Genomic DNA, 17,438 nt, shown 5'->3' on the forward strand with positions numbered 1-17,438 from the left:
GAAAATTACCCATGCAGGGAAATGGAGAGAAGTACATAGATTGATTGAAGAATTAAAGATTAAGGGAAGAAAAGCTCAGGAGAGTATGTGGAAAAAGTCATTAGACAAAAAAAGAGACAGCACAAAGGGATAAAGACAACAAGAGGCCTACCAAGGGACTGAAACAAAAAGAAGAGGAGAGGAAGGTGAAATAGAGGTATGGAGAAACAAAGTAGCAGCAACAAAACCACTGATTACTAGAAAAAATATGGCTTGCTCAAACAAAGATTGGAAGCCATCCCTGCGCCTAACGTTTTTGGCAGACAGCTCACAGGTTAACACTAACACCAATTAAATTTTTGTTGTAATATGTCTAAAAATGATTGATCCATTTATTTATTCATTTATTTTGTAGAAAACAATCAGATCATAAATCTAGATGGGCATGTGGAGAAATCCAAAAACCAGAACCAGAGCTTGAGCAACCGTGTGTAGGTGGATATGTAGGAGTTTTGATGGGCGGATATGTGGGCTGAGATTTTATTTTATTTATCTTTCTCTTCATGTGTATACGCATGTGTTTTCTCCTCAGAGAAATAGTTTGTGTTGGGGCACGTTTGGGCAGTGATTTTATGTTGCTAATGCTAAAATGTAGGACTGAAGTTAAAGCGAGTCAGCTGTAATGGCAAGGGTTTGCGTAACAGTCAAAATGATACTTGCTATCTGGCAGAATAACCAACAATAATGTGTTTGGGCCTGTTTTGGGCCTGTGGTCAGACTCCAAACACTTCTTCAGAAGTTTCTTTTTTGACTATGTAGAAGTTTTGGATGCTGTACTTTGCTGCACAATCATTGGAGCATCTCAACTAAAGGTCAGTGCTTATTAAAATTCCAGCCCATCCATTTCTTCCCTAGTGAATGATTCTGCACCTCAATTTTTTTCTGATGCCAACTTTCAGTGCAGAAAGTAGGGTGTCGGTTGTGCATGTATTTTACTTTAAAGCAAGACAGCTGCCTTTGTGGCCCATTGAGAGCCTTACAATGTCTTTAGCCACTTTAAGTTACTCTAACCAGTCTTTCCCAAGCTTATTGTTGTTGCAATGCTAACATATAACCCAATGAAATTTGAAAAGAAAAAAGAAAAATGTACAAATGAAGACTGCATTTTAGAAATGTTGTCAGACTTATGACAAGCAAATGAAAAAAAATAGTCCAAATCAAATCAGACTACCGTAATCTAACGTTAGTCTTCTATCTGCCCCAACAGTGTTCATTCCTTGGGCCTGAATCGTGATTACTTAAAAGAAGTGAGAAATTTTAGAACTGACAATGTTCCTCTAGAGTCACAAAGCACATTACACAGCTGTTTTTATGTGCTGAATGGGACTCCCTGGAATAAACAACCGAACTACGATTGGAACATTTCCCTGTTGTTGATTTCAACCTGAAAGGACCCAAATGAGATCTGGTGAGTCATTTAGACTTGTAGGATTTAAGTAAGATTTACTTTTTTCTGCCAGCATTCCAGCTGCACTGATCTCCCTTTGGAGACTGGGTGCGCACCAGACAAACTGATGCTGAGGTGGATGGAGAGTTGGCTGGAGGGCATTTGCAGTTAGCTGGGCATGCAGTCTGTCAAATTCCATGTTGTACTTACTGTTAACTTTCAAACTCCATCTCACCTCAAGTGTAATGCTTCCCATAAACCCTGTGGCTGTATATTAGTGAAAAATGTTGTAAACTGTCCCTCAGTACGTCAGACTTTCAGAAAGCTTCAGCTCTGTATGTGCAAGATTGTTTTTCCTTCTTGCTTTCTGGTTATACCTTTGGATACATAGAATTATAAGCAAATACATAAACACTTCAAGTAAATATCATAATGCATTTTAGCAAATAATAATGACAGCTGATTTTATTCTTCGTCAAACGTATATGGGTCCTTAATTCATCGCATAAAAATTTAGTTTGTGGATGTGTTATCTAAGTCTTTGCAGACCTTCTTAGGCTTCTTTTGTTTTGCTCCCATAGAATCTGCGCCTCAGAAAGTTCCTCTAGCTGATCTAGATAACAGGCTGCCAGCTCCCCAAACTCAACATTAGCATGAAAGTAATTTACTGATATGAGTCTTCAAGACATGTTAAATTATTTATATTATTTATATTAAAACCACATGCATAACTGAGTATTTGACTTATTACATAAATGTTCCCCTCTCTTATTACTGAGCAAATTAAAGATTTGAAATGACCAACGGAACATTATCATTAAAAAAAAAGGTCTTTAATGACTGTCAAATAGAATGGGAAAAGATTGTCTTCAGATTTATCAATTAAGTTCTAAGACATCTGCTTCTTATGGAGTGCCTAAAGGTCACAGCAAGAACAATCATCAAGAATCATCATAACTGTCAATACCTTCAGCATTTCCTCTGACCCATGGAGCAAGCATCGGCTATGTTATCAAAGATTGGATGACCTACACACTGAGTCAGTATACAGTATATCAGCTGTGTCTGCACCGGCACTAGTATACATAAAGAAAGAAGGAGCTGGTCATTGACAGCTGCTGATAGACTGTAGCTGTGATTAATACTGCAGCCTTGGGATGACACAGCTGTCGCAGTGAATGGGGCCACATTTGCTGTCCTCTGGTTGTTCTGGATGTAATGTGGATGTGCCATTTTTATTGGTTGTAGTAGTGGTTGTGTGTATGTGTATGCACTAAAAGGTGTATGTATTATTGAAGCTTATATATTCCTGAGATATTAAAGCACACAAGCAGCCGAAGGCTGAGAAATAACCGTGTCCGGCCTTGGCTGCACTCACCACAGCCAAGCCGAACAGTCACACAGTCAGCTGCTGGATACTGTCAGACATCAGCCTTTTAAAATGAGTAAGGAGCAATAAAAGCATCACATAACATGTCTGCAGAGTGATTCCCTTAAGTGATAGTGCACTATAACTGGACTGGACCAACACATTCATTGTTCATATGGAAACAAAGAACTGTTAATCACACTGTGGGGGAATGCAGATGTTGTCATGAGGGAGTACCACAAGGATAGATTGAAGACATGTGAAAGACCACCCACTTTATCTGTGATCTTCTGTGATATTTTACAAATACTTTGCAGTTGATGGTTATTTTATTTTTTGTCCTGTTTTAATAATTTAGTGGTCAATTATGAATATTTCAGACCTCTTGGTAGTCAATTTGTATTTTGTGTCTTACTGTTTTTGATTTTGCATCACTTTTTGACCTCCCTTTGTCTATTCCAGGTGAATTTTAGTGACATTTGGTCCCCCGGACCTTTGTCCATGAAGCCCAGTCAGTAATCTGTCATTCAGTAAAAGCTTTGTGTGGTAATTCAACTCTCTGAGGTAATGCAAAATTAGTTATGCACAGATTGTCTCTCTAAAATTAATGATTCAATGAAAACTAAATATTCAGCGCAACAGATAATGGTAAAGAAAAACAGCATCATATTGAGAGTATTGAGGAGAGCATTTTGCAGAAGTGATGAGGATTATGATGGTGAGGATGAGTCTCTACCTCAAGTGGTGCGGCCTTTGCCTTGCAGGTGTCAATAGCAGTCTGATCAGATGCCGCTGGGATCTGTGGGAGGAGGGAATGTTTAGTATGTGCCAAGTTATTTCACACAGAACTGTTTCAGCATCAAAACTGCCTCTAAAACCCAACCCTCAAGGAAAACATTCAGACTGCTCAATAACACCTTTGCTTGCTCACTGTATGAAATTAAATTTCATTGCCATGTATTGTCCAAAGTCTTATCAGGGTCCTGCTTTTCTTCTGTCTAACATTTTCCAGATTTTATTTCAACAAACCCTTAAACAATTGCCATTGATATTGTCTGTATACTGTACTTGAAAGTAGAGAGAGCAATAAAAGGAGACATAGAAATTGAATCAATACTTCTGAGTAAACTGCTGAATGGCGTTTCCTTAAGTCACGTAAGCCTTAGTTTGCCTTTGATTACTGAGTTTTCTGATCATTTGATAAATGTTTGCATCTTCAATTGTTTAATCCCAGTTAAAAAAAACAAACATGCACTTTCATTATGCGCAAATTGTTAGTTTTTAGTTTTAACTGTTGCTGCTTTAAAAAGTGGAGCATTCTGTTTTTCGACTGCTGTGTTTCACAAAACCAATCTGCACCAGGAATAACTCAACCTGACAAAGTATCACTTAGCTGTATGAGTGAGAAAAATACATCATCATATATCAAAACATTTCCACAGTGCCAAACACATCATCACACATTTCATGGCAAATGGCAACAGCAATTACATGTATAACATCTTTTGTAACAAAAACCACAAAAGAAGATGTACTGAAGCAGAGTTTCTGCCTGCCTATGTATGCCTTATGTGAACCTATTAGCTTTGGATACAAATCAGAATTATATACATATCACAGTGTAAGTTCTTCAAAAGTAAGCTGGCGTAATTAACATTGATTTGAGTGTAAATAAAAGGATTTATTAGCATTTAACCACCTATCATTATAAGTAGAAAATGTTGCACATTCTAGCTGCATATGCATTGTAATTTAACAGACCATTGTGTTATGTTTTGACTAAGGCACAGGTACGTTCAATGGACCACAAACTAGTAACTCACCTGAGAGTCCACTCTTGCAAAAAATAAAACATGTAAAACCTAACCCTTACCATTTACTAAATATAACTATTGAGTGGGATGAAAGAAAACTGAAAGAACTGTGGAAAATGTTGTGTGGGATGCATCTGGAACTCAGTTTGACATCTGGCAGACTTATGCCTCCTACCGCCCCTCCTGCCTCCTGTTAGCATTTGTAGACATATCAAAAGTATCCAGCATGTATGATATTATGTATGGGGCTAGCAAATGTCAATGTGGTGACAGGCATAGCAAGACACAGAATGTCAATGTCAAGGGAAGTGAAACGAGGGAAATAAGTTTGGGAAACATCGTGATTGTACTTTTTTTTTCATTTTAGAGTGTAACTGCAACATTTTGTACAGTGGAACAATACAGCTATCACACATTCTGTCATCAGAATAAATTCCATCTGTGGCGATTAGATGAGGAAATCAATCAAGAAACCATATGAAAATCAAAAGAAGAGACACAACAAATCAATTTAGAAATGAAAGTTGGATTAATGCATATGTAATGTGTGCAACCAGAGGGTACAACTTTCCCCCCAATATTTGATATTTACACAGCACAACAATATTTCTCTAACCTCATCCAAGAGCATTAGTTACTTTAATTTGGCTACATCCCTTTGACATTGAAGCTGTCCATTAATTTGAGTTAATTAATCAATATCACTGTGTTAAACTGAGTCAGCAGTCCGCCACTGGCAACCTGAAAGCTGTGCAAAATTTACAGCTAAATGTTCAGCTCAAGGGTGCATCACTGTGAAGTTTTGGATTTTTGTTATATAACTTTCTGTAGATGACTAAAAGGTCATATGCATCTACATAGGTGTTCTTTTGTACATACAGGACTTCCAAGCTTGGGTTCCAAAGTAATTGAGGAATAGGCCTAACTTTTATATTTGACTGCTGGTTCTCATCTTTTTTAAACCATTGTGAACTGTTTCCCCCAACAAAACAAAACAGAGAATCAGGGGCCGAAATAAAGTACACGTGGTTGCAACATCTTGGTACAGATCAGCAAAATCAGCAAACATTAAGTTTTTACCTGCAGGTCGCGGACCCCTCTGTCTGTGAACGTCAATATGAAGATCATTGCCCGTCCACCCACATAGAGTGTATCGCTCCCTTCCTGGTGGTACATGCTCATGTAGTTCTCAGGTTTGTTGAAGTGGAACCTGGAGGGCTCTGAGGACATGAACAAAAGGGATGAGACAAGAGTTTTCCTAGAGTAGTTTGTTTGATTTATCTGCTCTTTTTTGTTTGCTTTCTTTTTTTTTTTTAGCATATGTAATCTAAAATACACCTTGTTTAAGGAAATGAACTCAAAATGATGTTGAGACAAGAGGAAAAGCAACTGCTGATAACATTTTAATAACATACCTCTACCACAGCAACTATTACTACATTGTTAAAAAGAAAAAAACAAACAGGTGTGAATCACAGGAAATGAATCATGGAAAAGAAGGCCGTTTGGGTGCTGTTTTAAAAAGATTCATAAAGTAAATGTCAAATACAAAAAGATTATTGCATGTTTTTTAAAGTTATTTCAAAAGATTATCCAGATATGAACAGCCTAAGCGCCTCTGACAGGTTCAATCAAAGTCTAGAACACCTCACGGCAAAAAGCCAAACCGTCAGTTTAAAATTTTCATTTAATCTACCGTCAATACAGAAAGCAGCTCAATGCGTCCTGGCAATGAACTGGTTTCATTTACCGAAACACTTCCACCAACTTTATTGCCCTTTGTGGATTTACGTCAAACAGCAAGTCTTTACAAGACTCAGCTCGGGTGCTACAGGAAAAGGGCATCCGGTGGGAGCATAAATATCACTGAAATAATCATGTGGGCAAACCCTATGACAGATTCTCTGTCACTGCAGACACCTCCAGAAGGCTCCGAAGTACATTTGGGCATCTCTGAATCACACATAAGACTCACACTTACCTACACTGCAGCTGTGCCTTTATTTAGAAATAAGATTAAAATCACTCCTACTATTTAACAGATATGGTACTTTGATGATGAATGCTGTGTGGCTAAAATAATGTCTTGTAAAAAATCACGACAATCCCTTGAACCCTTTACAGACAGGCAAGCCATTTTATTATTTATTTTCTGATCCAGAAACACATTTCTCTTTTTATTTTCCTAAGAGATGTTTTAGAAAACTCTCATCTTAAAGATCAGTGGCATAGCAGCCATATCTCTGAAGTCCTCTCGGAGATGAGATTTTCATCTTATCGCTGAAATAAAAAAGGACATCCAGTTTGACAGTAAAATCAGGATGAAGAGAGAAGTGGTGAAACAGGTTGCTAGCCAACCAACTATGTTTCTATGGAAACAGCAGCCCCCCTTGTTGGCGGGAATCTAATTGATGAAGCTTGTTCTTTTCAAGGAAATGAGTACTACAAGAGGAAGTCCAATGTGGCTTTTAGCTGAGGCCAACATTATGCAGGTACCAAAGCAACGGATTTATATTAATATTTAGTTTGGCCGTTAGCATGCCGAGTATTACAGCCCCCTAAGTACACCTCTGTTGACTCAGCCTTGCTTCATCAACAATCCATCTTTAAAACAGACTTGCATCACACTCAAAGGCAATAATCAAAATACAATAGCTGGTATTCACACAGATATTGTCTTACCAGCTACCCATATTAAATAACTTAGCCTAAAGTGATTCAGCAAAAAGAACATTTCACATCCATGTAAAAAAGTTTTGTGTTTAGCCAGTCTTGTTTTGTAAAACATATAAAAAATTTGGACTTGACAAAGGTTTGTGTTGGCTGTTTTATCTGGACCAGACAGCTCTCACAGAAGTAAACGACACAAAAACAGCATCTTCACACAGCATTATGTGAGAAGTCATGCTCATTTCGTGTTCGTTAAGCAGACCTGTCTGCTCCATTACTAGAATGACAAATCCTGCCCCAGGCGGTGCTGACGACGCCACTGCTTCTGCCAAAGACCAGAAATTCAGTCATTCAGAGCAGAGCAGAAATTGATTGATGTTGCCATAAAAATGGCAAAGTTTTCCAAACCTGAGAGATAGATTTTCCAATTTTTAACCAAAGAATAGCAATAAAGAATGCAATAATGGAAAAATGTTTCCACTCGGCGACTGAGCAACATATCTCTTGGATAAAAAAGTCTGGGGATTCTAACATATTATCAGAACTTTTCTCATGTCAATTAGATAAATTGAGCATAGCCAGAAAAAAACATCCTGGTAAAAGTAACCTCTGAAGTTTCTTGACCATATATAGCATATGTAGATTGTATAATTTTGGCAGAAACTCTATGTCAGTGTCTTCTCAACTACTACAAAGATATTGATGTTCTAACTTGTTTTCTTTTTAATCTATAGTCTGAGATTTAACTGTTCTCTGTTGTGCTTTCTATAAGTGTAAATATATGTGCCTACTTTTCTTCATGCCGTAGACATTTATAGGCTCCTGCTGGTAAAAACTTTGAATTTTCAAAAGGTCGACTTCTCACACACTAAGACAAACAGCCCAATTTTTAAAAATACTTCATTAGAGGCAAAATCTGATGAGTTTCTTCACCCTTAGAGGAGTACATATTCCTTGATGTTAAAACTTTTTATATTAGTGAACTGGCCTCCTACTGCACATTTTGGATGTTATTGCTAGGATTAGTCTGGAATTGAAAAACCAAACACTAAAAAACAGCAGGGGCAAAGTCAGTCAATATGGAAGCTTTTGAGGTTTGAGCTTGGCACAAGCAGATGAAATGACTGCTGCTTCTTTACTTACATAGATTTTTTTTTTGTTGCAAGAAATCTTGTTTTGAAGATGGACCTCAAAGTCTTCAGTTTTGAGTAGAACACAAATATCTATTCATTCATCATCATCATCATTCATTTCATTGTGAAATAGCAAGGGTTTCAATCCAATGAGAGGATCAACACAAATAGTGCCTTCATTTCAGTAAAGTGTTCTTATATTTGAGATTCCACTTTATATAAGATTACTTTTTATTCCCTATAATTTATTCTCTCACTCCATTCATTTATTTTCTGTCTCCATGTCTTAATCATATCTTGGGATTTCTCTCTGTATCTCTGTTTCCAACCATTTATATACAGTATCTATCTTTTGATAGATACTATTTTCAAATCTGTGCATTGAAAGGACAAGCATGCAAAACAGTGAGGCTGGCTTTCATTTTTCATCTATTCACTGCCTAATCCTAATCCAAAAATTAATCCCCTAAAAATGAAGAGAAGATAAAAAATTACACAAGTTTCTCTCCTATTTTCAAACAAATATTCAGGCATTTTATTGGTTTTTGTGTTGCTGTTATTAGAGCTACATAAATCAATATTTTACAAAGATGCATGGGTCTTATGATTATGTCTAATTTGAAAAGTGTCTCTCATAGCAACAATACCCATATTATGCAACAGTACAATTCCCCTCCAGTTCTCTGGTGCTTTTTAGCATATTCCAGCAAGCTGTTTTGAGCCGAACAGTACGGCCTACAATTTTACTGTTCTGATTCTGTCACTCCATTTCCAGCAGGAGGGAGCTATTCTCAAAGAAAAAGCCATTAAACCAAATCAGCACGGCCTGCTCAGCATCTAAAAGTACTCAGGCGATAGAGAGGAACTAGCTGGTGAACATAATGGAGCGTTTAGCTGATCATGAGTCACGGGCATTTCTCTGGCAATGATGATCAAAACAGGACTAAGCGTGGTGTGAATGTTGAACTTGTTTTCATAAAGTGGGCAGAATCATGACTCCAGATCCAAAACGATGTTTAAATGCACATGTTTGGTGGGAGATATTAAGCATATCAGTACTTAAAAGCAAAATTTAATTGGTACAACCCCAGTTTCTAAAATAAAAAGTTGGGATGCCCTGTAAAATGTAAATTAAATAGAAAAAAAAATTATTTGTGACATTTATTCACAGTGGAACATAGAAAAAAAAGATCTTATGATGGTGATCTTATGATATTTAATCTAATGGAAAATAAGCCTAATGAAAGTCGGGACAGGGCCATGTTTACCACTGTGTAGCATCCCCTATTCTTATAACAGTCTGTAAACATCTGAGAACTAAGTTGTTGCTGACCAGTGAACGGTTAACAAGCTGGATAGTTCCTCTCCTCTTCCGTCTGGAGGAAGTGGCATTCATGTTTTCCAAAATAATTTCAAATTTTGATTAGTCTGAGCACAGATCAATTTACAACTTTGCCTCAAACCCCTTTGAATGAGCTTTAGTCCAGAGCAGTTGTTGGCTTTTCTAACTCATGATCACCTACAGCTTATTTTCTGCCTGATAAGAGCTTTAACCTGCATTTGGGGATAGTATGGTAAGCTGTTTTTCACAGATAATGATTTTTGAAAGTGCTCTTGAGCCCATGCAGTGATTTACATTAAAGAATTGTGTCTGCTTTTCCTGCAGTACTGACCTAAGACCCAAAGAACACAGACGATAGATGATGATAAAGACTTCAATATTTTATGTTTAAGAACATTCTTCTGAATTTGCTCCATAATTTCCAGATGCATTTTTTTTTTCAGATTGCTGAACCACTGCACATCCTTTCTTCTGAGAGACTCTGCCTCTCTAAGGTGCTCTGTGTTACTGACCTGTTGTTAATTGACATAATCAGTTTCAGCATGTTCCTCCAGCTGTTTCTTTTTAGTACCACTTACTTTTCCAGCCTTTTACTTGCTCTGCCTCAGTTTGTTTTGGATATGTTGCTGCATCAACTTCTAGGCAAGATAACATTTTTCATTAAAATGCTAAAATGTCTCACGTGTCTTTCTTATGTTGTTTTGTACAATACTGTAATATTCATATATAAGATTTTCAAATGTATTCCGTCCAAACCTTTTTGGAGGTTATAATCTAGTTAATTTTCTCACAAACACTTTTAAGTGATGCAGCTAATAAATTAGACCCTTAGGGAGGGTATGATGATGTGTATTACTTTTTGTTACAACTATTTCAAAGAGGATTTGCTTCAGTTAAATGGACATTTTAGAGTCTGTAGTGTGCTGTTTTACATTATATTATAATGAGAGGTGTATAAAGCAATTGTCTACTCCACCTATAGGTATTAATAAAGGCATTGTTCTAAAACAGTGTTTATTATAACTGTCATAAGTGTCGAATTTATTGTACTTACACTTAGTTGTTTCAGTGAGGGAGGCACTTAGAGTTTTTTTTTTTTTTTTAAGCAGGTTCAATCTTAACCTTTGATATGTTAACGTAAATCACAAACCATGTCGCGACGTTAATTTCTTGAAGGTTTGAGAATTTTTCAAACGTTGTCTTTGGGCAAAGTGAGCCAGATTAGAGCATTAGAGGGTCAGCGTGTAGCTCAGCGCTGTCCGAGGTCCTGAAAATGTTCCAGACGGAGACTTTCTTGGATTTTCTCTGACATTTTCAACCTGTAAGTCTTTGTGTCTGTGACCGTGTCTGGAATTGCATAACAACGAATTTGATTGTTATGACAGGCACGCTAGGAGACGTCATTTTCTGCGCTTTGGACTGTGCTCATCCACGGATAGGGGAGGGATAGAACTTGACACTCAGCCCCCATCTCTATTGATTGCTGAATATATTAGAGGTATGTTTGCCATGTAAAAAGACGTGAGAGGAATTGATAACAAGGAGTCGGCTTGGAATTTTCCATTCATTGCTCTCTCCCCCCGTCTCCTTTTCAGCCTGTATACGTTAAGCCAACATAAAGCTATGCATGTTCTTATTTCGGCTGTAAAGGGGCTCTCTTTTTCACTAAGCCGATCTCTTCTGCTGCAGTGTGAAGCAGCAGCCGTGTCCCGCATTGCAGCTCCGCAAGGACACGGGAGCTACAATGACTGTGTCTCAAAAGAGACATATATCACAATAATGATCATCAATGACAGGCCACTGTTTAAAAGACACAGCCTTTCCGGGGCAAAAAGGCGCCATGATCCCCCACTTTCCAGTAAAGAGGTTGTTTTGAATCGCCTCTGGTTTTATTTCCCTCAGTCACCCTGGAATATTTGACCATTTGGAGCGATTAATTGGAGCCGTTGTGATCTAGATAAGAGCACATCGTGAACTTGTCTGGCATTGGGATAAATAAAACGCATGTTGTCAGAAAAACCAACAGAAAAGCCACAAGTGGCAAAGATCCAATTCTAATGGACTGTGCACACATGGAAACCATGTAAATGAATGTAAATGTATGGCACTGTCTACGAAAACATCATCTTCATTTTTTTGTTGCTAACTCTAAAATAATACAACAGAGCTTGTTTTCCTCCAGCTGCTAAATCCCAATGAGCCTTTGAACGTGTGTGCAGGGCCTGAATGGTGCTGCGCGTAATTTACAACTCGACTAGCAGAGGAGGGAGGGCGTGTTTTAGGAGATTTATCCCGGAGCTAGTGCCTTCATTTAGGCTTTATAGATACTCCTTATGTGGTTTTTGCTAATGACAAGCGAACAATAGTAGCCGAAATGACTCGAACTCGAAATAACGAGGTGTATCACCCCATGATGCTTCGTTCATTCTTTCACTCATCTGTCCATTCTCCAAACCATTCACCCATTCATTTACTCACGCCTCAAATAACGCATAGAAACAGATTAACAAAACACGATTGGCGACACAAATACACTAAATCAATAAATCGTATGAAAATTCGGAGAACATAGTGGCTTACCATGCACAACAAATTTCAGCCGAGGTGACTTTCCAGTAATAACCGTGGCAAAAATCGAAAGCAATATAAAATAATTCATCTTTCCTCTGGTTCTGGCTCTGCTTTTCGTTGTCGGTTATTATAATTACTCAACTAAAGCGCTTCCCAAAATCCCTCTCCTTCCTTGAAGCCGTCTTCGAGGTCCCTTCCCTGATCTGCCGCGTCCCAGAGCTGTGCCCACGACTACTGGTTCCAGTCCTATCCTGTCCGTATGCTTTACCGGCAATCCAGTTTGGTGAAGTCGGGGAGTCAGGCTCCACCTCGGAAACAAAAGGCAAAGGGGGAGTGCAGCTTGTCAGCAGGGGCGCAGAAATAAAACATGGGACTACAAATATGATAACAAACCTTCTGATTAATCAACCATTTTTGGCTGTGGCGCATCACACGTCATACCTGTTGCTGATATAGATGATTTTCACTGATAAATTGGAAGTAATTAAGATGGTTCTGATCTAATTTTTTCTCTTGCAGTTTCCCTGTTTCAATGTTTTGAAAATATTTTAGATTTTCAGTTGAAGTCAGATCATATAACATAAACTATTATTTGTCGGGCAGCCAAACACATGTTCATGTCTCATTAAATGATGACAGAACACTCTTTCTTTAACACTTTATGTTTGCCCACAAGTCCTCACCTTGCAGGTGCACGCCAGTCGGTATATTGCCTCAGCAACAGTCTTCACTGTAAATTCTAATCAATATCTGTCAATAGTGCCTAAGTGCCTGTATAGGAATGAATCAGCAGTTTGAATCTGCTGATCTTGCATTTAGGAGGTAAACTGACTCAAATTTGAAAACTAAAGAGAATTAAAAAGAATGATGAATGACTTTAGTGGTAACTAAATTGGTTCTTCAATCTTCATGAAACTGATATACTGTGCATAGCTTATGAGAACTTTATGAGTATTGAGCTCCAAGAGAGGATAGCCACTTTTTTTTTCACTAAATTTAGAAAGCATGTCATGACACACACAGATGGGTTCTTGAATTTTAAAAAGCCACTCATATCCCACCCACTTGTGGAGGTTTTAAGTCTATTTCAAAGGCACTAATTGTATCTTCATGTTGCTCTTTAACACCTCTGAGCTCAGTCAGGAAATATTTTGAATAAATGTACTAATGGATGAGTAAACTCCACAGGAAGATCAAAGTTTTTCTTATTAACTTCAGCAGGACATATTACAAGTATGAAAGCTTTAAGATATTCTAGCAGTGTGTTATTTTAGGATTTTAGGATTATTTTTCTTTTTATCCTCACCTGGGGTTCCAGTCATCCATCCATTTTGTACACCCGCTTAATCCAATCCATGGTCGCGGGTGGCCAGGAGCCCATCCCAGCTGCCATCGGGCAAGAGGCAGGGCAGGCTGCCAGTCCATCGCAGGGTCACACGAGACACTCAACCATGCATGCTCACACCCACTCCCAGGGACAACCTAGAGTCACCAACTAACCTAACATGCATGGTGCATGGCGTTAACCACCGTGCAGCTCTCAACTGGGGGTATAGATGAGTACATGCATCCACTTAAATAGTTTATAGTACTGTGGAAAAGTTTTGAGCTAAATATTAATTTCTTTATAGTTTGCTCCCAATGAGCCACTTTTGTAATTTTTGTGGTCTCGCACAGTAGTTCTCCAGGTTGTTTTTTATTTCAACATTGGCTTTTTCACTTATTAATCTGGTAAGAGACAGATACAAGGGCTGGACTAAACATGTGTTTTCTGACCTTAGAATCCTTCAAGCATCAGAAAAAACACATAAATCAAAGAATGAACCAGTGTCGTATCTACACATAACAGATAACTTAGCAAAGAATCGCATTTTCTGGGCAATCTATGAAAAATGAAGGGAGGTTCAAGAGTTCTTCACAGTGCTGTACCATAATAGATAAACACTTGTGTGTCTGTTATCTATCTATCTGATCTGTAATCAAGAAATAGGTTGATTAATCTTAGTTTCATTTGTTTTGTACTTTTCCTCTTCTGGTGAACAGCAGCAGTAACACAAGCTGAACTGTGATTGAAACTTAACAGATTCACAAATGACTTTACTTAACAATGATGTCGTTTTTCTTCTGGTCTGCAGTTTTCAGTTCATGCTTATTTGTGGAATTGTTAACCACCAGATGGCACCAAAAGCAGAGTTTTCAGTCGTGTTTGATCTCCACAAGCCTTATGCTTCTTGAATAATAAATATGATGTTCTATTTCCTTCAGCAGTTCAGTGCACTCATTAACTGTCTCTATGAGATGGTTTATTGAGGAACTCGAGAGGTGGGACTCAGGTTTACCAGATCATCACTTTTAGGAGAAAGCTGTAATTTAAGTCAATGATCTTAAATGCCAGCCAACCTTCAATTATTTCATTTCAGTTTAAGAATGAAAAGTATTTGTTATTTATATTATATTTATACTAAATTTATACATATTTTGTGCGTGAGTGTGTGTGTACTCTAAGCAAATAAACCGAAAGATGAACTTGATTCATTATCTGACTTCAGTGTTTAGTTTAAAGATGATGGAAATAATACCGTAGAATGAAATAGGTACAGAATAAAATCCTCAAGGAGATGTCGTGGGCTCATGGACATGCATGCACATCTGGAAAGCTTCATTGTAATTAACTTCAATGCCTCCTATTTCATCGCAAATAAAGGGCGCTTGAGGCTGTACCTTGATTTAGTTACAAAACACTCAAAGTTAATAAAGGCAAATTGCTTCTGCTTGTGAAATGTAATGAGTCTATTTGATTTGTGGTTTTAGCACTACTTGTAGGTTTAAATCGATATACATCAGTACACTGCAGGATACGGATGGTGCTACACATGCAGGCAAGACTTTGAATCTTTTGAAGTTTTCGAAGTCCTTCTTTTCTCATTCATGTGTTTACTTCTTTGTGTGGTTGGATAGTGTTACATCACAGTGATCAAGGAATGCGATGTAGAATCAATATCCCAAACATTGATAGAATTCAATGTGATAATCATCATTTAAATAAACTTTGCTGTGTTCAACAGTTCAGCATTTTGCTTCAGAGATATTCTCCTTGGATGGATTTCCTTGATTCACTCTGTTATTGAACCTAATTATCTGGTGAATTCCAGACTAATGTTTCCATATATAGTACCATCAAAATGTAATACTGTGGGCTAAGGCAGAGCCTGAAAATGACACAGAGTGAATCGTCTACACCACACCCTAAACTGAACAGCTAGTTGGTTTCTGAGTGTGTCTTTGGTGTGAGGGCTGTGAGGTGTAAGCAGTTCTGTAAAAAAAGCCTTCAAAACCAGTTCATACTTAAATAATATTTTGAAGTGATTGTAATTGATATGAGTATTTCATAGGGAAATATTGCCAGGTTTATTTCCTCAGTTAAGAACAGAAGAAGCCTTTCTGATAAAAAGTGAAACAACATCACGTTTCCTCAGAGTTTACCAAGATGATAGATGAAACGTCAGCAAGAATCGAAGAAAAGAAGTCCAGTTGCTCTTATTCAAGCTCTTATGATTGCCGTGACATGGGTAATTGAGAATATACACCAACATATGTATATAAAGTAGTTCAAAGTAGCTCAACCTCCAACAGCTGCAACAATAAAATGCTACTTCTGCACTGATGCCTCAGTGTTAGTAAACTAATGATATCAAACATAATGATATACCAGTACTTGTAAACTTATATACTTTTAGTGAAGTAGGTTTTCTGATGCGGGATGCTTACCTGCAGTGAAGTATTTTTGCATTGTTTTGCTGATTTATTTATTTTCTATTATTATTATTATTATTTTACTTTGGTAAAGGATCTGATTAGTCCTTGTACATTTGCTAGCCAAAAAAAGGCCAAAGGAAATGGCTGCAAACATGTGTGTAAGTAATTAATGAGCTTTTATGTAAATAACAGCACAAATGCTACATGTAGATCAGCCTTTAGCCTCTTCTCCTGGCAATTCTGATGATACAGAACTAATTAGCAAAGACAAATATGCTTTCAAAGGTTAAATGCTAATTAGTATAGGTTTTTACATATATAATATAGAAAGGTCATCAACCTGCCTATATGACAAATCACAGAAATATTAAATGTTAAATATTAAATATACATATTCTTGTTTATTTTCTTCCAAAATATTCCATTGTTTACCATAATATTATTTGCTTTTGTTAAGTGCAGAATTAATTCAAATGTATTAATCACAGTGTTAGCATTATGTAATGATTGCTGTGTGGTTTGAGTAAAACATTTTTTCAGAGCATAATAAAGCCATGGGTGAATTTCTTTTCTTTTTCAACTAGTTCATATCTATTAAGAGATGTGGTTGGAAACATATGTTTTATAACTTAATCGATTATGAAAATACAGTATAAGTTAGTTAGTTTTTACTTGGTTTAATTATAATATCACATCAGTAATTCATGTTTTTATGTACAAAAAGGAATGCCCACTGACAATCTGATGGCCCTTGTAGAGCTTTACAAGCATTTTTTTCCAATAAAACATGTGAAGTTATACTCACTTTTGTCACTGTCCTCTCAGTTTATTCAATAAGCTCGCATCTTTTATCTTTTATCCCATGAAATATTTGTCAAGAAAGATAAAGATGTTCTCTTAAGTTTGGATCAAAATAGACTTTTCACTCATTTTCCATTTCAGGAGACAGTTCAAGATGATAATAAAGAAAATAAAAAATAAAAAACTTAACACAGGAAAAAAGAACTAAAAGAACTATTAAGCCACTCTTTAGTTGACTTCTGAATTATATGTATATCCACTTTAGTTGTTTGTCATGGAGGTGATCTAAACAATGAAGCTCTATTCCTTGTCACATTTTAAAACATTGTCAATCAAATGCTTTCAATGTAAATGTGAAATGTGTCTTTTGTCGTACAGAAATGCCTCCATCTTCTTCATCAAAACAGGGGAGGAGCCTGAAACTAATCTAACAGCAGATGCAAGGTGACCATAATATTCTCAGGGGTGTGTGCATGACAGTCAAGGGGTGGGGGAGTGGCTTTTAAACACCCCTTTAATCTGCTTCTTTGGCTTTCTGTCCAATGGGAGCAAATAG

At 37.2% G+C, this 17,438-nt stretch overlaps 1 protein-coding gene across 1 annotated transcript in view; it reads right to left on the reverse strand.

Moving 5' to 3' along the window:
* Positions 1-12,642, reverse strand: part of LOC142380353 (semaphorin-7A) — a 38,408-nt gene extending 25,766 nt beyond the window's left edge. Inside the window, exons 1-3 of the mRNA XM_075466141.1 lie at positions 12,335-12,642; positions 5,690-5,829; positions 3,532-3,594 (exon numbers count right to left, since the gene is read on the reverse strand). Of these exons, the coding sequence (XP_075322256.1) occupies positions 3,532-3,594; positions 5,690-5,829; positions 12,335-12,413 (282 nt within the window). The 5' untranslated portion in view covers positions 12,414-12,642. The remainder of the gene's footprint in view (positions 1-3,531; positions 3,595-5,689; positions 5,830-12,334) is intronic.
* Between the last annotated feature and the right edge of the window lie 4,796 nt (positions 12,643-17,438).

The sequence above is a fragment of the Odontesthes bonariensis genome, chromosome 5 (genome assembly GCF_027942865.1).
Source record: "Odontesthes bonariensis isolate fOdoBon6 chromosome 5, fOdoBon6.hap1, whole genome shotgun sequence".
NCBI classification, from domain to species: Eukaryota; Metazoa; Chordata; class Actinopteri; order Atheriniformes; family Atherinopsidae; genus Odontesthes; species Odontesthes bonariensis.